General features: G+C 43.9%; 1 protein-coding gene across 2 annotated transcripts in view; it reads left to right on the plus strand.

Annotated features, from left to right (window-relative positions):
• The window catches only part of ARHGAP20 (Rho GTPase activating protein 20), a 124,848-nt gene that overhangs the window by 27,298 nt on the left and 71,389 nt on the right, over positions 1-26,161 (plus strand). For both annotated transcript variants that reach the window (XM_063430021.1, XM_063430031.1), the window contains exon 3: positions 21,318-21,488. In XM_063430021.1, the coding sequence (XP_063286091.1) occupies positions 21,318-21,488 (171 nt within the window). The remainder of the gene's footprint in view (positions 1-21,317; positions 21,489-26,161) is intronic.

Consider the following 26,161-nt stretch of genomic DNA (forward strand, 5'->3'; position numbering starts at 1 on the left):
TGTTTGTGTACTACCGTAGAAAGTTAGAACCTGTTTAGTGTGTGTGTGTTTAACAGGTATATGGACAAACTAGGTTTTGCTTCTTGTCCATTCCGTGACTCTATGAAGTAATCTCTAATGTTCTAATAGCATTCTAAATCATGGCTTATTTCACTCTCCCTCCAACCCACCGCTTTACTTTACTTTACTGCCCCTGAAAGCACATTTAGGGTTAAATTGGATCCTGTCTTTAATCCAGATATAATATTCCGCTGTGGCTATGTTCTCTCAAACAGAGCATGCTTTATCAATGTGTCTGATTTTGGCATCTAACAAGGATCAAAACAACTACGTTTAGCAGCTGAAACTTGGGCGAAAATTGGATTCTTTACAGATATAGCTATTTTATTGTAATAAATCATGGTCTTGTGTGTAATTTAAATTTGATGGAATTACATCACAAACCATGTTTTTGTTGTAATGTTTAAAAACCAAATTCAAATCTCAGATATCTACTGGTCACTTGTATCTCCATATGGGACAGCAATTGATGACCTGTAATACCTAATACCCCATCTGATGGGAATTTACAAAATTGAATAAAACATTAAAATCCCCCTTTAACATTTACCTTTTTTTTTTTTTTTGGTTCATTTTCTTGTACATTTATATCACAATTCAGTTCAGGCCAGGCACAGCCAGGGCACACAATGCAAATGAGGAGGTGAAATAGAAACATTGCTTCATATCTCCTCTTCTCGTTATGCCTTCTCTGTGCTTACTGCCAGATTTAAAAGACAGAGCTTATAGCAATGATTGACAAGGAGCAAACATGGAGGCATCGAGTAGCAGCACAAAAGGTGTGGATTTCTAAATGTAATTATCACATCTCACAATAACACATTTGTTAACTATATAAATAAGTAAACATAATATTAAAAAATCCTGAGAAGTAACAGTACCCCTTCACACGAGTAGAGTGACCAGCTGGGAAAAGATTCAAAACTTTTAGTCCTGTAAATCTGTGAAAGTCAGTAATGCCAAAAAGGGTTGCTATTAGAGGGTTAAGCTTTTGTGTTTGCTTAATAATGAATTTAGTGTAGCATTTTTACCCAGGCGGATGCTGCCAACTCAACTAAAACCCAGAGGTAGATTCCAGGATAGAAGAATAGTAGAACTATGACTCACGACAAAGAACAAACTAAAAACGTGAGATCAGTAACAGTTTTCCTTTAGTTTATCCTAACAGGTATCAGACTAACCAGTTTGCAGTACTATTTGACAACCTTGTCAAATTCCAGATGGAACGTTCTGTAATAGCCTCAAGCATAGAGGCTGATTGCTTTAAAAATCTATTTATTGCCTAAATCAAATAACAATAGTCAAAGAATTAAAGATATGAGTTACAGGCTCTAGGGCACCTGCTCATAGACATTTATTTTTATTTTGCCATTATACATTCTTGTTACTGAGTACATGGTATTGGTTATTAATATTTTTGTCTGCTTATTATATTTATTTCTGTATTTGTTACTCATTAGGCTTCAGTTTAATTTCTGGGTTGGCCAAAATTTCACTTCAGAAAGAAAATTACAAAGATTTACAAATGGTTGATAATCCAAGAGATTAAGGTTAAAAGGCATATAAAGAATTAGGTAGATACACCTGCGCTCCGCTCCACCATAAATCAACCTACGTCGAAGCAGGTGCATCTAACACCTATCCACCGACAGCATCCTCCAGACACAATCTAGATATCTTACCACCTTATTGCTGGCATGAATGGCACAAACGTTCATTCCCTGCCCGTACCCTATTTGCCGAATGTTATGTCTACCACGCAGGGCTCCTAAATATCCTAACGCTTAACTGAGAATCATATGTCTATATACTAAAATGTGCTTTTGTCTATCACACGATGTTATTGTTGAAATGTTTTTGACTATGTGGACCTGCTCTGTTGTCGTGAAATAAGCTGTCAATTCTGTAAATCCCAGCACAATAAAATACAGAGTGGACAGCTAAATCCTGAAACACTGAGCTAATAAGCCCATATATGTTACAGTTGAAACTCCTCTTCAAAATTTAGCCTGTATTTATAAACCAAAAATGCACTACTGTTAAATGCCACTGTTTCATCTGTTTACTGTACACATATACGCTGTTGTGGCATGTGTCGTTGCTAATGTACTCACCTGTGCAACAAAAATAAAGAATAAAGGGGGCGGGGCTAAGCGGCCGCGCTGAACGGTCGCACATGAAACGAGCTCCAGGCCAAAAAGCTTGAAAATAGCTAAAATCAGGGCAAAAAACCCGACAAACGACGAATAAACGACCTGGAGAAGGAAACCCTAAACTACAGAGCCAAGCACCAAGCACCCCGACCAAATTCAGAGGCTCCTACCCGGGGATCGACCTGAGGCCTACCAGAGGCCTACTCGGACACAGCAAAGGAGGCGGCCGACCCCTAAGCTGACCGCAGCCACTCACCTGGAGGTCTCCCCGGCACACTTCCCCCCCCCCCTGTCGGTGAGGGTTATCCCGGCAACCACAGCTGGAGACACACACAGGAGCAAGACTATAGCGATGACTGGCAAACGAGCAACCACGACTACACAGCCAGCAGAGACACGGAGCAGCCAGAGTTCAGCCAAGATGGCCGCCAAGCTAAGGCCACAGAGAGGGAGCGCGGGCAACCATTCACACACTCACTCCCTGAAGGCCCTTGACCGGCTCTGCGCGAGCCTATGCATGATACTGTGTGACAGCGGAATGCCATACCATCAAGCAGCCCGTGTAGTGGCTTCATGGATACGTCCTGTGACCCGCCGGCGCTACTATGGACTCCCTCTGCGGACCTTCAGGGCGGCCACTCAGCCACGCAAGCACCGACGACCGCAATGGCGGGACAGGGATCCAAGCAACCCGGGTGCTTGCACCCACTCCCACGCACACAGGAACAGGACCGCCGGGCAACCCCAAAGACCAAGCGATGCAACCAAATATAGAATCTCAGGCCTGAGTGTAATCACTCTGCACTCCAGGGCTACAGAGAACCGCCGGAAAACCAACGCCCCGACCCTCATCTTGACCTGGGGCAAACCGCATGGTGAGAAACAGAGGGGTCATTACCTGCCGAGCACTACCACGCTGGACCACCCCCAGACGCACACCAGCGGCACCGGACTGACCAGCCACGAAGGAAAGGTCGAAGACGACAACGCCCGAGCTGAACCAACAAGGGGCATCGGATAGACTTGCTCTCTGCAACACACTGGTATTTATAGCACAGACTGCCCAGAACTTTTGCACCAGCTAAATACCCAATCTCAGTAGCCTAAGACTTACTCCACACGGACTATTCTGACTCCTTCTGCGCCTCTCATGCTGCCTGGTACACGGACTGACCTGAGACAAACCCCAAGTGAACCCTACCAGCATCGATCCAGCCTGTGGTTTATATTTGACTCCTCATTACCTAGATAGCAATGTTAGCTTGTTAATTATCCTTTGTGTCCTAGGCCTCATTGCGTTGTTTAGCCCAGCATGTTAGTAGTTAAAAATTCCTGTTACACATAGCCTGCCGACAAACCATGCCAAAGTATACAGCAAAACAAGCCCAGTTACAAAACTAGCTTGTAAAAATATAGCAGCTCCATTGGAAGCTGGAGAAATAATTTAGATGGTAGGTAATCTGATGTAAAGTGCTAGCTGCATTAGAATGACCAATTACGAGCACAAAACATAAAGCAACACCGAAAAGCAAGCAAACATTGCTAGGTGATAATCTCTTGTATTCTATTACTCAATTCCATACCTAGCGGTCCATCTATACATTGACTGTAGCTGTCATAATCTTGATCTAGAGAGATCTCTAAATAAGCGTGTTGATATTCCTGTTATTCCTATTTAAAAAATTGTGCATCTTAAACGTAATGCCTGTTTACATGTAAACTATGTATCTTACACTCTTTTGTTCATTGCTATTGGGGTATGACAAGCCCTATGTTATTCTCTGCACTACAAAAATAAAGAATTAAAAAAAAAAAAATAAAGAATAAAAAAAAAAAGGCATATAAAGAGCACATAGTGCAATGAGTTAATTCGCCATAGAAACAATTGAAGCTTTGCAAGAAAAAATATATTTTTTTACTTTAAAATTGAACAAAAATACAGTAAAAACCTCTGCAGCGACAGACAGAGCAGAGTAGGCATGTTTGCGTGTGTGCATATGTTTTAATGTGTTTGTTAATAAATGGTTGGTCTTTTACTTTGAAACCTGGATCTCCGTGTTTGTCTCCTAGGCGTGATTTCAGGCGTCAAAAAGGCCACAGACTTCATCCCTATGGCTTATTTTATGTCCTTGGGCTGACGCCTCACCCTATACTACGTCCTGCTGTGTCAAACTAAACGTTAACATTTTCTGTTAGTCACACTATGACACCATATATTTGAAGGAATTTAGAGTATTATACAAATCTTCGTTTATAACCTCCACGCCAGCTGTAATAACCTCACACTGTGCTGTATTAACCCTTCAGTGACCGTATTACCTTCAAACCTGCTGTTTTAAACCTGCAGCTCTTTCACTAAAATCCTACACCACAACTGTACCCCTGCACAGTGCTGTATAATTAACTCCAAATACTGGGCATTAAAGTGACACTGTCACACATTATGTAATCAGAGGTGCTTTTATCTTTCTCAGCACTACTTGTAACCGCGTTGAAATTAACTTTCAATGGTTGCTTAAAATGCATTTTCCTTTAGCACAATTGAATAAGGGCTGCTAGAATACATCAATCAAATTATCTGCGTTATGTGAGAGATTTAGTATGTTTCTGTTTACTTAACACAGGTTCACTTATGCTGAAAGTGTGTAATGCAGTTGACTATGCAAAGTATAAAGTGGTGACAAACCGCCAACATATATTGTGATTTATTGTCACAGTTTTCCAATGCTGAAACAGCGGGTACTTGTCTAACTAAGTAGATCCTAGCTGGATTCTAATGGAATTCAATGCTGAGAGTGATACACCCCATACATTAGTAACCTAAATAAATGGCTATAACACATACAAGTTGTTTTTGTTTGTTTTTTTTTGGATATGTGGATTGGGTTTAGGCAATCTGTATAAAGGGATCTTAGCAATTTCCCATTGCACAATGTTATGTGACCTCCAAATCCCGTATTCACTTTTTTGTATACTTTTCTAACATTTGTTTGTATACTCTCTTGTTCCAATAAACATTCATTAAACATGAATAAATTGCTAAGGATCTTGAAAAAGTCTGTAAAGGAAACACATAGACTTTTTTTTGCTGCCAACTCTTTTTGCTCAAAATCACTGTCATACTTTATACTCTATGGCAGGGGTTCCCAATTAAATTTTCCAGTTGAACCCTTTGACATAATGTATCAACATCGTGGAACCCCTCCCCCTTGCTGTTTTTTGTATGTGCCGATGTATGTCTGTGTGTCAAGGTGTGTGTATCTGTGTGTGTATGTGCCAGTCTGTGTATCTGTGTGTCAATGTGTATCTCTGTGTGTGTGTGTGTGTGTGTGTATCTGAAACACAGATACACACACACTGGCACATAGTGGCACACAGATACACACGGTGTATCAAGGTGTGTGTATCTGTATTTGTATGTGCCAGTTTGTGTATCTGTGTGTCAGTGTGTATAAATCTGACACACACATACACACACAATGGCACGTAGTGATACACAGATACACACGCTGACACATAGACACACACACCTTGACATACAGATACACACACTCAGATACACATACGTAGACTCAGATTCACACAGTGGCACATACACACATCTTGACTTACAAATACACACGCACACACACACACTCAGATACACACAGTGACATACACACACACTTGCATCCACAGATACACACACTGGCACATACACACACTCAGATGCACACATTGACACATACACACAGTGTCATATACACACACTGACCCACACACTGACACACACACACACACGTAGGCACACACTGATATCCACTGGCACATACACACACACACAGACACCAAACACACATACTGACATACACAACCCGTGACACACAGATACACACACTCTTTGATACATACACATACACTCTCACTGACAAGCACACATACACACTCACTGACAAACACACATACACACACTGACAAACACACATACACTCTCAGTGACAAACACACACACACTCCCTGACAAACACACATACAAACTCCTTAACAGACACAGACATAATTTTTTATTTTATTTTACTCCACCTTTGGGAGTGCTGGCATGGAGTCTCTATTTCCCTGGGATCCAGTGGGGCTGCTGGGTTGAGCGGCTGGCGTGCGTTCCCTTGGGTCCAGTGGGGCTGCTGGGTTAAGCGACTGGCGTGCAGTCCCTGGGGTCCAGTGGGGCTGCTGGGCTGAGTGGCTGGCATGCGGGCGTACATTGCGGGCAGCGAGGGAGCAGTGATCTTCCTGCTCAGCTCCCTTGCGCGCCTCTTAGTGATGCCGGAACCAGAGTAATGTCATATTCCGGCTCCGGCATCACTGCTGTGCACGCGAGGGAGCTGAGCAGGGGAAAGTGCTCCCTCGCTGCCCACCTTAATTATCGCGACGGCCATTTTGTTTCCCAAAATTTTGGCGGAACACCATTTGTGTTCTCGGGAACACTAATGGGAAACACTGCTCTATGGTTAAATTTTTGGTGACATAGGTTTTAATGCCTTGGGGTGAATAATAGAAATTGTATTTTTACAAGGTTTCATTAGAGTCCATATGTTTGCAAGCTAGATCCAATTTCTAATGTACTGATTCCAGGGCCGGACTGGGAAAAAAATTCGGCCCGGGCATTTTTTTACCACAGCGGCCCACTAAGAAGGGGGTGGGGCAGAGAGGGTGTGTTTTGTCATCACTAATGACAAACACGTCCCCTCTCAAAGTGAGCATGTTGGTTCAATGCTCTTCCAGGGCAGAGCTCTGCTGAAGAGCTCTAGCATGAGAAAAAAGCCCTGTATTTGTTCTGCACAGTGCAAGCAAATTTAATAACATGCTTGCACTGTGTTTCCTTGCAACTTGTCTCTGGTGTCTCTATAAATGGATACCAGGAGACAAAAATGCCAGGAAAGAGTATTGTGCATGTGTTTGGAGCCTGCTTGTGGTATTGTGTGTGTGCAGAGTGAGCTGATTGTGGTGTGGTATTGTGTTATAAGGTCGGTTTTAGTCATGTTGTGTTTGTGGTGTAATGTAATGCATATGTGGCTAGGGGATGTAGAGAATGTGTGTATAGGGGATGTAGCAAGAGTGTGCATGCAGGCTATAGTATGTGTGTGTGTATAAGTGATGTAGTGTTTGTAGAGTGTGTGTGTTTAGGAGTGTAGTATGTGTTTGCTTACAATGAATCTAGTGTGTGTGTGTGTGTGTGTGTGTGTGTATATATATAAATATGTTTGGAAGTATTGTGTATGTGTGTGGTGCAGTGTGTCGGGGGGTTCTGTGTGTATGTGAGGGGTGCAGTATGTGTGTGTGTGTGAGGTGTGATGTGTGTGAGGGTGCTGTGTGTGATTGATTTGTGTGAGGGTGCTGTGTGATGTGTGTGTGGGTGCTGTGTGTGTGGGTGCGTGTGTGGGTGCTGTGGATGATGTGTGTGTGAGAGAGTGCTGTGTGTGATGTGTGTGTGAGAGAGTGCTGTGTGTGATGTGTGTGTGTGAGAGTGCTGAGTGTGATTGTGGTGTGTGTGAGTGTGATGTGTGTGAGTGTGATGTGTGTGAGTGCTGAGTGTGATTGTGATGTGTGTGAGTGTGATGTGTGTGAGAGTGCTGAGTGTGATTGTGATGTGTGTGAGAGTGCTGAGTGTGAGAGTGCTGTGGATGATGTGTGTGAGTGCTGTGGATGATGTGTGTGAGTGCTGAGTGTGATGTGTGAGTGCTGAGTGTGATGTGTGTGGGAGTGCAGATGTGAGAGTGCTGTGGATGATGTGTGTGAGAGTGCTGTGTGAGAGTGCTGTGGATGATGTGTGTGAGTGCTGAGTGTGAGAGTGCTGTGGATGATGTGTGTGAGTGCTGAGTGTGATGTGTGTGAGAGTGCTGGGAATGATGGGTGTGAGAGTGCTGAGTGTGAGAGTGCTGTGGATGATTTGTGTGAGTGCTGAGTGTGATGTGTGTGAGAGTGCTGAGTGTGAGAGTGCTGTGGATGATGTGTGTGAGTGCTGAGTGTGATGTGTGTGAGAGTGCTGAGTGTGAGAGTGTTGAGTGTGAGAGTGCTGTGGGTGATGTGTGTGAGAGTGCTGAGTGTGAGAGTGCTGTGGATGATGTGTGATGTGTGTGAGAGTGCTGAGTGTGAGAGTGCTGTGGATGATGTGTGTGAGTGCTGAGTGTGATGTGTGTGAGAGTGCTGAGTGTGAGAGTGCTGTGGATGATGTGTGTGAGAGTGCTGAGTGTGAGAGTGCTGTGGATGATGTGTGATGTGTGTGAGAGTGCTGAGTGTGAGAGTGCTGTGGATGATGTGTGTGAGAGTGCTGAGTGTGAGAGTGCTGTGGATGATGTGTGTGAGTGCTAAGTGTGATGTGTGTGAGAGTGCTGAGTGTGAGAGTGCTGTGGGTGATGTGTGTGAGAGTGCTGAGTGTGAGAGTGCTGTGGATGATGTGTGATGTGTGTGAGAGTGCTGAGTGTGAGAGTGCTGTGGATGATGTGTGTGAGAGTGCTGAGTGTGAGAGTGCTGTGGATGATGTGTGTGAGAGTGCTGAGTGTGATGTGTGTGAGAGTGCTGGGAATGATGGGTGTGAGAGTGCTGTGGGTGATGTGTGTGAGTGCTGAGTGTGATGTGTGTGAGAGTGCTCTGTATACATGTTAGAAGGGATTGTGGAAAAATTAGTAAGCATTATGTCCCCCCCTCCCTTCTTACCTTTTAGCCTGGGAGGGGGGGACCGGCACGCTGTTGAGTGGGAGGGGGGGACCGGCATGGTGCACCTTCCCTGGTGGTCCAGCAGTGAGTGAACTCTAGCCTGCGGGCTAGAGTACTCTCGCGAGATCCGGTCGTTGCCATGGCAACGCTCCGGATCTCGCGAGAGGAACCCGGCGGAGCTGCAAGATAGAGCTCCGCCGGGTTCCTCTGCTGGCAGGCTGGCTCCCTCCCTCTCTCCCCGCCGGCGGCCGCCTTTGAAAGCATGTGGGCCGGTGAGGGAGATCTTTCTCCCTCACCGGCCCTCCATGGAATACAGCGGGGCCGGCTCTAGGATAGTGCCGGCCAGGGCCGCCACCAAAAATTTTGGGGCCCCTAACTCAGCTCAGGGTCTGGGCCCCCTGGGGCCCGCCTCCAAATACCGCTCACTGGGTCCACACACAGACACAAACGCACACACTGATACATACTAACAGCGACACATACTGAAACAGACATACACACATACAGGCATACATACTGACACACACATACTGAGACATACACACAGGCATACATAGTGACAGACAGACACACATACATACAGACACCGACATACATACATACACACACACACACATTCATACATACAGACACTGACATCCATACACACATACATTCATAATGGCATACAGACTGACATACATGCATATATACAGACATACTGACAGACATACATGCATACAGACATCCATACACACATACACACAGACCTACGTTCATAATAATATGCAGACATACATTCATACTGACATACAGACATACATATATACATATATAATGACATACAGACATACATATACACATACATAGACATACATACAGGCATACATGCATACAGACATACACAAACATACATAGACAGACATACATACGTAGACATACATGCATGCAGTCAGACAGACATAGACATACACACAGGCATACACACAGACATGCATCCAGACATACATACATACATACATACATACATACATAGACATACACACAGACATACATACATACACACATAGACATACGGACAGACATACATGCATGCAGACAGACATACATACACAGACAGACATACATACACATACATGCATCCAGACACACAGACATACATGCATACAGACAGACATACATGCATACAGACAGACATACACGCATACAGACAGACAGACAGAGACATACATACAGACATGCATGCATCCAGACAGACATACATACATAGACATACATGCATACAGACATGCAGACAGACATACATACACATACATGCATCCAGACACACAGACATACACGCATACAGACATAGACATACAGACAGACATGCATGCATCCAGACAGACATACATACATAGACATACATGCATACAGACATACACAGACAGACAGGCATACAGACAGACATACATTCAGACAGACATACATACACAGACATGCATACAGACACACATGCATACATACAGACATACACATACATGCATACAGAAACACAGACATACATACAGACACACAGACATGCATACAGACACACAGACATACACATACATGCATACAGACAGACATGCATACAGACACACAGACATACACATACATGCATACAGACAGACATGCATACAGACACACAGACAGACATACACATGCATACAGACATACATACAGACAGACAGACACACATACACATACATGCATACAGACACACAGACCTACATACAGACACACACATACATACACATACATGCAGACAGACAGACAGACATACACATACATGCATACAGACACACAGACATACATACAGACACACAGACATGCATACAGACACACAGACATACACATACATGCATACAGACAGACATGCATACAGACACACAGACAGACATACACATGCATACAGACATACATACAGACAGACAGACACACATACACATACATACACATACATGCAGACAGACAGACAGACATACACATACATGCATACAGACATACATACATACATGCACACACACAGCTCATTTTCCAGCCACCCTCCTGTCTCTTACCTTTTCTTTGCAGGAGGGTGGCTGGGGATGATGGGAGTCGGCGCTGCTCCCTCTTCATTGCTGGGCTCTCCCTCTTTACGGCTGGGCGGGCGCGCTCCTCCCGCGCGGAGTGAGCTGGGAGGAAGTGAGCACTTCCTCCCAGCAGCACTTGCGGCTGCTTTTTTTTTTTTTTTAAAGGGGCCCGGTCGCGCTATACAACGGCCGCGCTATACAGGGCCGCCGGGCCCATGACAACTGTTATGGTTGTCATGCCCTGATGGCGGCCCTGGTGCCGGCCCTGCAAAGACCGGCAGGGGAGATCCTGGGACCTTCCCCTGACGGCCTCGGCCCACGGCCACCGCGGCCCACCGGGCATTTGCCCGGTGTGCCCGATGGCCAGTCCGGGCCTGCCTGATTCCATATTGTTCTATACTGCAGACAGGCCCGGACTGGCCATCGGGCACACCGGGCAAATGCCCGGTGGGCCGCGGTGGCCGTGGGCCGAGGCCGTCAGGGGAAGGTCCCAGGATCTCCCCTGCCGGTCTTTGCAGGGCCGGCACCAGGGCCGCCATCAGAGCATGACAACCATAACAGTTGTCATGGGCCCGGCGGCCCTGGGGGGCCCGGCCGCCCGGGCCCCACGTGTGGGGCCCATCGGGTGGCCCACACACTTAGGGCCACCCGATGAGCCCCCTTCTTCAGGGGCCCGGTCAGCGCTATGGCCGTTGTTTAGCGCGACCGGGCCCCTTTAAAAAAAAAAAAAAAAAAGCAGCCGCAAGTGCTGCTGGGAGGAAGTGCTCACTTCCTCCCAGCTCACTCCGCGCGGGAGGAGCGCGCCCGCCCAGTCGTAAAGAGGGAGAGCCCAGCAATAAAGAGGGAGCAGCGCCGACTCCCATCATCCCCAGCCACCCTCCTGCAAAGAAAAGGTAAGAGACAGGAGGGTGGCTGGAAAATGAGCTGTGTGTGTGCATGTATGTATGTATGTCTGTATGCATGTATGTGTATGTCTGTCTGTCTGTCTGCATGTATGTGTATGTATGTGTGTGTGTCTGTATGTATGTATGTCTGTGTGTCTGTATGCATGTATGTGTATGTGTGTCTGTCTGTCTGTATGTATGTCTGTATGCATGTGTATGTCTGTCTGTGTGTCTGTATGCATGTCTGTCTGTATGCATGTATGTGTATGTCTGTGTGTCTGTATGCATGTCTGTGTGTCTGTATGTATGTCTGTGTGTCTGCATGCATGTATGTGTGTGTCTGTCTGTCTGCATGTATGTGTATGTATGTGTGTGTCTGTATGTATGTCTGTGTGTCTGTATGCATGTATGTGTATGTGTGTCTGTCTGTCTGTATGTATGTCTGTATGCATGTGTATGTCTGTCTGTGTGTCTGTATGCATGTCTGTCTGTATGCATGTATGTGTATGTCTGTGTGTCTGTATGCATGTCTGTGTGTCTGTATGTATGTATGTGTGTCTGTATGCATGTATGTGTATGTCTGTATGTATGCATGTGTGTCTGTATGCATGTCTGTGTATGTATGTCTGTCTGAATGTATGTCTGTCTGTATGCCTGTCTGTCTGTGTATGTCTGTATGCATGTATGTCTATGTATGTATGTCTGTCTGGATGCATGCATGTCTGTCTGTATGTCTATGTCTGTATGCGTGTATGTCTGTGTGTCTGGATGCATGTATGTGTATGTATGTCTGTCTGCATGTCTGTATGCATGTATGTCTATGTATGTATGTCTGTCTGGATGCATGCATGTCTGTATGTATGTCTCTGTCTGTCTGTCTGTATGCGTGTATGTCTGTCTGTATGCATGTATGTCTGTCTGTATGCATGTATGTCTGTCTGTATGCATGTATGTCTGTCTGTCTGGATGCATGTATGTGTATGTATGTCTGTCTGTGTATGTATGTCTGTCTGCATGCATGTATGTCTGTCCGTATGTCTATGTGTGTATGTATGTATGTCTGTGTGTATGTCTATGTATGTATGTATGTATGTATGTATGTATGTCTGGATGCATGTCTGTGTGTATGCCTGTGTGTATGTCTATGTCTGTCTGACTGCATGCATGTATGTCTACGTATGTATGTCTGTCTATGTATGTTTGTGTATGTCTGTATGCATGTATGCCTGTATGTATGTCTATGTATGTGTATATGTATGTCTGTATGTCATTATATATGTATATATGTATGTCTGTATGTCAGTATGAATGTATGTCTGCATATTATTATGAACGTAGGTCTTTGTGTATGTGTGTATGGATGTCTGTATGCATGTATGTCTGTCAGTATGTCTGTATATATGCATGTATGTCAGTCTGTATGCCATTATGAATGTATGTGTGTATGGATGTCAGTGTCTGTATGTATGAATGTGTGTGTGTGTGTATGTATGTATGTCGGTGTCTGTATGTATGTGTGTCTGTCTGTCACTATGTATGCCTGTGTGTATGTCTCAGTATGTGTGTGTCAGTATGTATGCCTGTATGTGTGTATGTCTGTTTCAGTATGTGTCGCTGTTAGTATGTATCAGTGTGTGCGTTTGTGTCTGTGTGTGGACCCAGTGAGCGGTATTTGGAGGCGGGCCCCAGGGGGCCCAGACCCTGAGCTGAGTTAGGGGCCCCAAAATTTTTGGTGGCGGCCCTGGCCGGCACTATCCTAGAGCCGGCCCCGCTGTATTCCATGGAGGGCCGGTGAGGGAGAAAGATCTCCCTCACCGGCCCACATGCTTTCAAAGGCGGCCGCCGGCGGGGAGAGAGGGAGGGAGCCAGCCTGCCAGCAGAGGAACCCGGCGGAGCTCTATCTTGCAGCTCCGCCGGGTTCCTCTCGCGAGATCCGGAGCGTTGCCATGGCAACGACCGGATCTCGCGAGAGTACTCTAGCCCGCAGGCTAGAGTTCACTCACTGCTGGACCACCAGGGAAGGTGCACCATGCCGGTCCCCCCCTCCCACTCAACAGCGTGCCGGTCCCCCCCTCCCAGGCTAAAAGGTAAGAAGGGAGGGGGGGACATAATGCTTACTAATTTTTCCACAATCCCTTCTAACATGTATACAGAGCACTCTCACACACATCACACTCAGCACTCACACACATCACCCACAGCACTCTCACACCCATCATTCCCAGCACTCTCACACACATCACACTCAGCACTCTCACACACATCATCCACAGCACTCTCACACTCAGCACTCTCACACACATCATCCACAGCACTCTCACACTCAGCACTCTCACACACATCACACATCATCCACAGCACTCTCACACTCAGCACTCTCACACACATCACCCACAGCACTCTCACACTCAGCACTCTCACACACATCACACTTAGCACTCACACACATCATCCACAGCACTCTCACACTCAGCACTCTCACACACATCATCCACAGCACTCTCACACTCAGCACTCTCACACACATCACACATCATCCACAGCACTCTCACACTCAGCACTCTCACACACATCATCCACAGCACTCTCACTCTCAGCACTCTCACACACATCACACTCAGCACTCACACACATCATCCACAGCACTCTCACACTCAGCACTCTCACACACATCACACATCATCCACAGCACTCTCACACTCAGCACTCTCACACACATCACCCACAGCACTCTCACACTCAGCACTCTCACACACATCACACTCAGCACTCACACACATCATCCACAGCACTCTCACACTCAGCACTCTCACACACATCACACTCAGCACTCACACAAATCATCCACAGCACTCTCACACTCAGCACTCTCACACCCATCATTCCCAGCACTCTCACACACATCACACTCAGCACTCACACACATCATCCACAGCACTCTCACACAGCACTCTCACACACATCATCCACAGCACTCTCACATCTGCACTCCCACACACATCACACTCAGCACTCACACATCACACTCAGCACTCACACACATCATCCACAGCACTCACACACATCATCCACAGCACTCTCACACTCAGCACTCTCACACACATCACAATCACACTCAGCACTCTCACACACATCACACTCACACACATCACAATCACACTCAGCACTCACACACATCACACTCACACACATCACACTCACACACACCACAATATCACTCAGCACTCTCACACACACACATCACACACAGCACTCTCTCACACACACATCACACACAGCACTCTCTCACACACACATCATCCACATCACCCACACACGCACCCACACACACAGCACCCACACACACATCACACAGCACCCTCACACAAATCAATCACACACAGCACCCTCACACACATCACACCTCACACACACACACATACTGCACCCCTCACATACACACAGAACCCCCCGACACACTGCACCACACACATACACAATACTTCCAAACATATTTATATATATATACACACACACACACACACACACACACACACTAGATTCATTGTAAGCAAACACATACTACACTCCTAAACACACACACTCTACAAACACTACATCACTTATACACACACACATACTATAGCCTGCATGCACACTCTTGCTACATCCCCTATACACACATTCTCTACATCCCCTAGCCACATATGCATTACATTACACCACAAACACAACATGACTAAAACCGACCTTATAACACAATACCACACCACAATCAGCTCACTCTGCACACACACAATACCACAAGCAGGCTCCAAACACATGCACAATACTCTTTCCTGGCATTTTTGTCTCCTGGTATCCATTTATAGAGACACCAGAGACAAGTTGCAAGGAAACACAGTGCAAGCATGTTATTAAATTTGCTTGCACTGTGCAGAACAAATACAGGGCTTTTTTCTCATGCTAGAGCTCTTCAGCAGAGCTCTGCCCTGGAAGAGCATTGAACCAACATGCTCACTTTGAGAGGGGACGTGTTTGTCATTAGTGATGACAAAACACACCCTCTCTGCCCCACCCCCTTCTTAGTGGGCCGCTGTGGTAAAAAAATGCCCGGGCCGAATTTTTTTCCCAGTCCGGCCCTGACTGCAGAGTATCAGTAATAGTATCAGGAAACCTGCAGATATTCTCTGATATTTTTTTAGAACATTTATGGCTAACCTCTACAATTTCAGCTGCTCCAGATTTTATTTTTCATAATGTTCAGCTAGGCTTTAGGGCTGGTGCAGGGATTTTTTGGCAATACAAGTGAAGATGCATTTTGCCACATTCCCACTGATGCTGAATTTATTTAGAAGAACTGGCACGGACACTGTGCCACATCCATGATAATGTCAGAATGATGGTTGGTGTTGTTTTGTAAGATGCACAGTGAAACAGTCCAGACATACATCGCTTGTGACAGGTGTTTAGCTGGATGTCAAGTGGGGAAGTTTTCCCTCTCCTAAAACGAGCAGTAGGAAGGCATGACTGGATGGGGGGAGATTACTGGGCAGTTACCCACTGCAAATGCCAATAGTAGCAAAGATGTTCTAACTGGAGAGGTCATTCACCCGCCAATAGGAGGTGGTGGATCCATTCATCAATTAAACAAAAGGCAGGCATAGCACGACAAGGACATATATTTTTATTCATTAAAAAACATAAACTTAAAGGACCACTCTAGGCTCACCCAGACCAAAATCACAGTGAGAGCACGCAAGCGTCCATAGGAGAGCATTATGAATGCTTTCCTATGTGACCGGCTGAATGCGCGCGCAGCTCTTGCCGCGCGTGCGCATTCAGCCGACGGGGAGGAGAAGAGGAGGATCGGGGGAGGAGAGCTCTCCGCCCACCGCTGGAAAAAGGTAAGTTTTTACCCCTTTCCCCTTTCCAGAGCCGGGCGGGAGGGGGTCCCTGAGGGTGGGGGCACCCTCAGGGCACTCTAGTGCCAGGAAAATGAGTATGTTTTCCTGGCACTAGAGTGGTCCTTTAAGCAAACTTATTTTGTAGCTCAAGCAGATCTGTCACTTTTGAGAGTCTATGTAAATTTAGCAAATACCCCCATAACTGACAGATCTGATGTAGGTCCAGTGGCCGCAGGGTGTAAGAGAGCTAAGTTTTACTTACCTCAGTATAGCCCTTGCAGCTGTTATCATCTTCAGGCTGCTGTCCATTTCAGCTCCTGGAGCCTCCTTGCCAGGAGTTGCGTCAGTGCTGTAGTTTCGCGTATGTGCATGAGTACAATACTGAGGTCTATGCAGTATCCCGTGAGACCGGGGAATCCTTCATAGACAAAGCTTGAGTATCACAGCTGGAATTGGACAAAAGTTGACGGCGGAACTCCTCCTTTTGTCAACCTCAGGGTTTATCATAAGTACCCCCTACTTTGTCTTATGGTATCTTTGGATTGTGTTGGAATTCTGTAAAATTCCAACGCAATCTTGATCAGTATTTCATAAAGAACATATCAACTGAAATACTGAAAAATTACAGATCTGCTTTAAAAAAAGCAACAAAACTAAAAAATTGTATGACCCTTGTCTTTAGCCAGATAATCACCCAAACAAGGGCTCAAAATGTCAAGTCTTACGCTGGTAAACAGGACTCAAAGTTACTCGCCACTGCAAACCTGGAGGGTCCGACACCACTGCATACTCACCAGGGCTGATTTTCTACTTCCGAAGACTGAATTTGCACTTGCCAGCGGGTGGTGTGTGAATGGAAATTTTGATCTCTTTCGATTACCGGTACTTGACAAGCGTTTGTTAAAACATTCTGAAATCCATTTACCCAAACTCAAACTTAGCCCCTTCCTATATACAAACACATTTTTCTTCCTTTATGAGTTGATATGTGTCTGTTTACATACTTAATTTTTCCATTCTCATTACTTAAAAAAGGACTTTAACAAAATATGAACCAACCATTGTTGCATTCCTTTTTTATGAAAAATATTTAGTCTTGTACAATAGACTTGTCTCACCTTCCTGTTTGTCGTTTTTGGCATTGCCTTATTTATGGTTTTATTTTGTACTTTGTATATATATGTTTTTCCATTACAAAGATTTAAGATTAAAATGCTGTACACCCCATTGTTATCAATATATTTATTTGAATGTATATAAGTGTGTGTGTGTGACTATGTGTATGTTTGTAGCATCTAATAATGACACAATAACGATAGGCAATACTATCCAAAAATACTATCCAAAATAGAAAGATTTGATTCAGATGTTCCAACTGTTCAATAAAAAAATCTTATGGGAATGATATTGGTCACGTCATATATATTTATTTTTTCACAAGGGATGTGTCTCGTTAAAATAAAAATAGTTTTATTAGGTTTGAAACATTTTTAGGATATATCTGTTACTATTAAAAAACATGTTTCGGGATGAGTCAATAACCAAAATAAAATAAGACTGTGCTCCTCTTAGTCTTTAATATTCCTAAACTGCTGTTGTTAGTCATCCTCTTTATTAGACTGTTTGAAAAAAAGTTTTCTCAGTATTTGAAATGCTAGCCTAGACGTGTTCTCTATTAACGTCTCAATGACCAAAATCCAGAAGACTTTAACACAATGTCCAACAAAAACATCATCTTGTAAGACAATGGATATTATTAGAGAAAACAATAAAACTGAAAAAAAATAATAAATATGTCAGAATGTAAGGGTGCTTTTCATGTCACATCTTGGGCTGTTAAAGGATTCTGTCTGTGAAGTGGTGTACCAAATAACAACATGTCCATCACTTAAAAGAGTATTCTTCTAGCTGCAAATTAAAAGCAGTTTCCTTTATTGAACTAACTAATCTAAGGCAGTATTTGTAAAATACCTGTTTTAGCATATAACCATAAATGTGTGATGTGTTACAGAAACCACCCTGAGACTTAAAGAAAACTTTAGCGTTAGGAATGCAAATCTTTACTCCTAACTCTATAGTGTTCCTGTTCTAACTTGTAGACAGGTCCCCCCTTTACAGTGTAAAAAAAAAAAAAAAAAATTAAATAAAGATTTACTTATCGTTTTCCAGTGCCAACGCTTCCTCAGCGACATCACAGAGGAGCCAGGTTCCTCTCCGCCAGTGTCCAATTCAATTGTCCTCATAGATGAGCATTGGTGACCTAGTGCGCATGCACGCCGAGTGTTTTAATCTGATTATATTTTCAATCTATGCATTGAATCTATGCATTCTTCTGGGGCTTCCGTGTCACGGGAACGAGTGTTACTCATTCAGTGCAGCAGCGGCACCTCTAGTGGGTATCATACTGACAAACGTTAGAAAAAGGCTTAATGTACACGTAGCATTTTCTCAAAAACTTCAATGTTTTACATTGCAGGGTTAACAGGACAGGGACACTGCACTTAGACCATTTGTAGTGTTCCTTTAAAATAATACAATACATTGGATCAACAGAAAACAAAGGAATTGGGGGTAAAAAGTATCTCCAATTTCACTAACAGGCTAGACCAACAACAAGGCACTATATGCAAAACACTTAATATTTGGGTACAATATATAAATGTGAGCAATTTTAACCAGCTCTAAAATAATTTGTTATACTGATTGTTTCTGATGGTTTCTAAATCACAAGTGTGTGTATAGTGGTACTGCTTGTTATACATCTTGTTATTGATTGTTTGTACACTAAACACGTTTGGAAGTGGAATACACTTGTGGAGTGCTACAAATTAGCTGAAATACCAACACGTTGCCAAAAATGCAATAACACCTCCAGTTATATAATATGTGATGATGCCACTTCAAGTCCTGAGATATGGAAAAACATAAGAGACGTCAGCCCATGGATAAGACCCGACCATACAATTTACCCTTGGGCTGACGCCTCTGATTTTTTTGCCTCTGAGTAACGTCTCTGTCCTTCTGTTTACCATATTCATAAATGATCTAGCGATGTCTTGTAATACTCAATTTTGCATGTAATCTACAACAAGAAAACAATCATATGACAATGTTGGCAGAATTCTGCAGGTTGAGAGATACCAAAATACAATTTGTTTCCAAATACAAACCGAATTGCGATAATGGTGTTTGTAACAAAAAAATATATTATCTAAAGAAAATAAAAAAAATATATTATCTAAAGAAAAAAAAGTATTATAAACATTAAAAGATTATTATACTGCCCCAGTTAGCTCCTATGGTTACATTGGAATGTTTCTAGACCCTGACTTCTCATTTGGACCTCTCTCATAGCATTAGAATCAAATCCTTGGTAAGGAAACAGTACAAGTGATAAAGTCTTCCATTGATTGCGGCTAATGTAAGCATCTGCACAAGTCCATCTCAGTAAACTCACCAACCTGTACAATACAGGTACTCAGGCATTTCCCACTGAAATCCAGAAGTGCTTACACTTATTTTGTCTGGTTCACAATATATCACCTTGTTTGTTTGAGCATCCCATCCCAGGACAGACGTCAAAAAGAAAAATCCCTATGTATTCCTCCTAATGGAATGCGTCATTAATAATTAAATAAATAAATGATGTATTGTAATGAACATATGTACGGTAAGCTCGAATTGTTCCCGTATATCATACATGTTTTGTTGGAATTAAATGTCTGTCTTGTTTCCTTTTGTACAACGCTACAGAATATGTGGGTTCTATAGGAATAATTGTAATTGTGAATGTATTGGTATAAGAGGGCCATGATCAATAAGGGGAGGGGAGACTGCTGTACTAATTAGAGGCTAAATAAAGATGTGAAATGGCAGATTAAGACAGGGCTAAAGTGCACACTAATGGCTCCTAGTGCCCGTAACTAAAATTCCCTGGCCTACTGACTGCTATATAAAATATATTCCTGATTATGGAATTCTCACATTTGTACAGCTGTAAACATGTATCAACAGCCAAGCTATAGGTAAGAATCACCATGTTTCAATAGGGGGCAATTTATAAAGACATAGAATGTGATGGCAGATAAGAACCATTCGGCCCATCTAGTCAGCACAATTTTCTAAATACTTTCATTAGTCCCTGGCCTTATCTTATAGCTAGGATAGCCTTATGCCTATCCCACGCATGCTTAAACTGCCTCACTGTGTTAACCTATTCAGCTGGAAGGCTATTCCATGCATCCACTACCCTCTCAGTAAAGTAATACTTCCGGATGTTATTTTTAATCCTTTGCCCCTCTAATGTAAGACTATGTCCTCTTGTTGTGGTAGTTTTTCTTCTTTTATATATACTCTCCTCCTCATGCATCAAGGGCTTTAAATTCATAAAATACAGTATTAAAAAAAAAAAAAAGGATTTACCTCTCCGGTTTATAAAGAGATATAGTATTATGGGCTTATTTCAGTTAACCAATATATTTTATAATTTGGTTTTAAGAGCCATTATTTGATATAGGTTTTTGTTACCGTTTGTAAATACAATTATAATTTATTTATTTTTTTTGCTCACAGGGAAACTTGCTTTTCACCCATCAGTCCAGAAACATGTCCTCTTGTTCAAACTTTCATCTGCCCCAGTCGAGCATTTATAATGCACAGCCCCGTGCAACTGAAGACAGGCCTGCAAACTCAAGACCGGCATCTATTCCTCTTCACAGACATTATGATCGTGGCAAAGTCAAAGTAAGTGATGGGAAGATGACGTGTTTTGGAAACATGCACTGTCTGAATCATACTGTTTCTAAACGTAATAAATCGTATCATTCCATTAGTAAAATATCAAACATTTCCAATACAACACAAATACATTACTAATAGTTAAATATAATAATTAGATAGATTAGAGAAAAGCAGCTGGCACATTGTAAAATATGCACAATCATAAAGATATTGATGTTGTTTTTGTCTGTTGTTGCATTGAGTAGCATTGTATAGTACAGAATTATACACAGATATAATTGAAAGCATTAATCTTTAACCCCTTAAGGACCAAGCTTCTGGAATAAAAGGGAATCATGACATGTCACACACGTCATGTGTCCTTAAGGGGTTAAACAATGGCCATGAAAATCAAGTTACGGAAAACAAAATATTAAATAAACAACGTTAGCTCATTGATGGCCCTACATATGAAGTGTCCAAATCCACCGAATCTTAAGACCAACAAAATATAAATAGCAATATTAACTTTTCGATAGAGAGGATTAAACCATAGATCATTGGTATTTAAAGGGGAACATTTATCCTTTTTAGAATATATGCCATTGAATAAAACAGTGAAAATCGCCTACAACCTTTTTCTCATGTCATGTGTTTACTTTGAAATTTATATTAAAGATTTAGCAAATTACTACATAATCAAGTTTACTTCAGGCACAACCAGGGCAAACATTGCAAATGAGGAGGAGAACAAGTAACATTTTTTATTTATTTATTTATGTATGTATTTATTTTGTTCCGCTGTATGTTTTCTCTATGCTAAATGGCAGGTTCAAAAGAAAGAGCTTATAACAATGATTGACAGGGAGCTAAGATGGAGGCACCCAGTTATAAAAGGCTAAAGAAGTATGAATTTCTATATTTTATATTTCAAACCTTACAAATACGTTAAATATATGAATAAATAAACATATTCAAAATCATAGACAATGACTGTTCCCCTTTAACCTTTTTTATGTCAGAGACCCAAATTACATGCTCTGTAATTATCTTGGGACCCATCCTTAAAGGACCACTCTAGGCACCCAGACCACTTCAGCTTAATGAAGTGGTGTGGGTGCCAGGTCCTTCTAGGATTAACCCATTTTTTCATAAACATAGCAGTTTCAGAGAAACTGCTATGTTTGTGAATGGGTTAAGCCTTCCCCTATTTCCTCTAGTGGCTGTCTCACTGACAGCCGCTAGAGGCGCTTGCGTGATTCTCACTGTGAAAATCACAGTGAGAGCACGCAAGCGTCCATAGGAAAGCATTATGAATGCTTTCCTATGTGACCGGCTGAATGTGCGCGCAGCGTGCGCATTCAGCCGACGGGGAGGAGAAGAGGAGGATCAGAGGAGGAGAGCTCTCCGCCCACCGCTGGAAAAAGGTAAGTTTTAAACACTTTCCCCTTTCCAGAGCCCGGCGGGAGTGGGTCCCTGAGGGTGGGGGGCTGGGGTCTCCCTGGGGTCTAGTGGGGCTGCCGGTCGGGCTGCTGGGCTGGTTGCTGGGCGGGCGGCTGGCGAGGGAGCACTTCCTCTGAGCTGTCTGCTCAGCTCCCTCGCGCGCCGCAGAGTGAGGCTGGGAGGCGGAGCCGGAATATGACGTCATAGTCCGGCTCCCAGCCTCACTCTGCGGCGCGCGAGGGAGCTGAGCAGACAGCTCAGAGGAAGTGCTCCCTCGCCAGCCGCCCGCCCGCCCAGCAACCAGCCCAGCAGCCACCAGCCCAGGATGTCTGTTAGCCGCAAGGCTAACAAGGCATTTGCCCTGGGCGTTTGGGGGCGGCTTTTTTTGCCGCCCCCTGGAAAATGCCGCCCAAGGCAAATGCCTTGTTTGCCTCGCGGCAAATACGCCCCTGGACCCAGACCACTTCATATCAATGAAGTGACCTGGGTGCAGTGTCCCTATCCTTTTAACCCTGCATTTGTAAAACATTGCAGTTTTTGAGAGACTGTAATATTTACAATGCAGGGTTAATTCCACTTCTAGTGGCTGTCAGTATGATAAAACTCAGTCAGACTTATTCAATGCTTTCCTAGTGGGTTGTTTGACTGTGTGTGCTTGCGCGCATGTGCATTAGGTCCCCAAAGTTCCTCTATGAGGTGATGTCACAATACCTTCACTAGAGCCCCTCCCTATCTCCATAACGCCATAACACACACACACAGTCTTCATTGCATTAGTGAAAGTAATCTAAACAACTTATAATGGGAGATTGCCAGTGGCCTGGTGAATATGATGTGCCAGTCTCTGCAATGACCTAAGAAGACTGACATAAACTATATAAAATCTTACGTAACATTTTGGGGTTTCCTACTGAATATATCAGCGCGTAATACATTGGCAGATGACTATGTGGCCATCGAATCTATGATCTTAGCCTTGCTATTTTACATAAGGGACATCTGGCATGCAGTCTATGCACAGTTTGGATTTAATCGGAAGCCAAACTGTGTCAGTCTCAAAGTAGTTTCACTGCGCACTAGATTGCCTCATTTATTAGGCTTAGAAGATGTGTGCATGGATTAACATCAGCGTAATATATTCTTCCACAAACAACAGGGTTCCATTTATAAAAAAAATATTGCATTTTCATTTTAACACAATTACATTTTATTTGATCTCTGGTATAATGAACAGATGAAAGGGATTGCTATAGCGACCGCTTTCTTTCCAATCATATGCAGATTTACAATGAGTTTCATGGGACAAAAATATCCCCATCTTAATAATACATCTGGTGAAAATAATCAGCAATATTTCCATTATGTAGATGATATTATTAGAATCTGGAAGCTGCCTGAGGTTCAGTTTTGAAAATGTGTTTGTTTTTGGATACCACTGTCAGGTCCCCTGCTGCCTCCGCGCCACTCACGGCGGCTTTGCTTAACCTGTCAACGCGAGCAGCGCCATCTGGTCCCTGTCCGTTGCGTACGGCTGTCCTTGCCGCCGTGCTCCAGACTGACGGTGTTTCTGACGCTGCACTCTCCAGAGTAGCATCCTTATATCTTTGCCAGACCCGGTTATGTGACCCAGCACACAGTGATGACCTCAGAGATTACAAGGGAGGGAAGAAACACCTCCCACTTGTTGTGTTTAATACTAATTGGAGGTTAGCCAATCAGACACACCCTGTGTGTATATAAGCTAACCTTCCCCTTGCCTCGGTACCCTGTTGTGGTCTTTGTTTAGCCCAATGGCGCATTATACTCTGTCTGATTAATTGGTTACCGAACTTTGGCTTGTCTTATGTTTACTCTGTTTTCTCTGCTCCCTGACCTCGGCTTGTCTCTTTGTATTCCATCTCTCTATTTCCCTTTGACCTTGGCTTGCTTTGACTATTCTTTTGCATAGCCCAGCCATTCTAAGGACCAGTATTGCAATTCTGTCTGTTGTGTCCTGTCTGTGTATTAGGTTCCCTACGAATTGTGACATTACAATAGGGCCAAATGAAACCAGCAGACAGCTGCCTGCCCAGACTTCCAGGATGGATGATCAAGACCATCGCCTGGATCAGTACACCCAGGCAGCATAATGCTTGCCTCCAACCAGAGGCACAACAGCCTGCCTCTGTCCCACAGGCTTTTGCTCAAGACCCGTTACCTATTGGTCCTTCCCATACTGTGTGCATGACACCACCCCAACGCTATAGTGATGATCTGTCTCTTTGTGGCGGATCCATAAACCAGGTCGACATACACCTGGTCATGAATCCACATTCTTTTTCCACTGACAGGTCAAAAATTGCCTTCCTTATCAACCATCTCTCTGGGAGGGCTTTGGCCTGGGCTAATCCGAAATGGGAATCTGGCGCTACAATGTTGTATGCCGAATTCCTGTCTGCATTTAGGAGGACCTTTTATATGCCAGGCAGGGTTGCATCCGCTGGGAATGCTTTATTAAGGATTAAAAAGGGGTCCAGGTCTGTGGCGGATTACACTATTCAGTTCCGTACTCTGATGGCAGAAGTGGTATGGAATAATAATGCTCTGGTAAGGAGGATAAGGAAGGTTTAGCCAGTTACTTATTGGATGAGATAGCCTCCAGAGAGATATCCGTTCTGTTGGACGATTTAATAGATTACTGCATTGTTATTGACAATCGCATCAGAGAAAGGCATCTCCAGCGCGATACGTACCATAGAGTATATGCCTCCCCTTTACCAGCCTTGACTACCTCCCCTTTGCTTGCTTTGCCTTCTCCTACGCCTCCGCCAGAACCAATGCAATTAGGTTCTACCAAATTTCCTTGAGGAGAAAAAGCAACACAGAAAGAGGGAAGGCTTATGCCTATACTGCAAGAAGACGGGGCACTTAAGGAGCACCTGCCCTGACCTTCAGGGAAACGCCAGCACCTAAAACCTAACTAGGGGCTGGTCTTGGGTGTTATGAAGTTATCCCCTCAAGGTAACTCAGCTAGACCATATGTAACGGTCAAGCTGCTTGTAAAAGATATTACTATCACCACCATGGCTCTGATCGATTCAGCTGCAGGAGGTAACTTCATGGATCAGTCTTTCTGCCCTTACTCTGATCTGGAAAACCACACCCTTGGCCATTGAGTCTCTTGATGGTAGACTGTTCACAACACCCAAAATTACACACGAAACCCAGGAACTGTGTATGTCCTTAGGTGCCCTGCATAAGGAACAAATCATGTT

Source organism: Pelobates fuscus, chromosome 1 (assembly GCF_036172605.1).
Source record: "Pelobates fuscus isolate aPelFus1 chromosome 1, aPelFus1.pri, whole genome shotgun sequence".
NCBI lineage: Eukaryota > Metazoa > Chordata > Amphibia > Anura > Pelobatidae > Pelobates > Pelobates fuscus.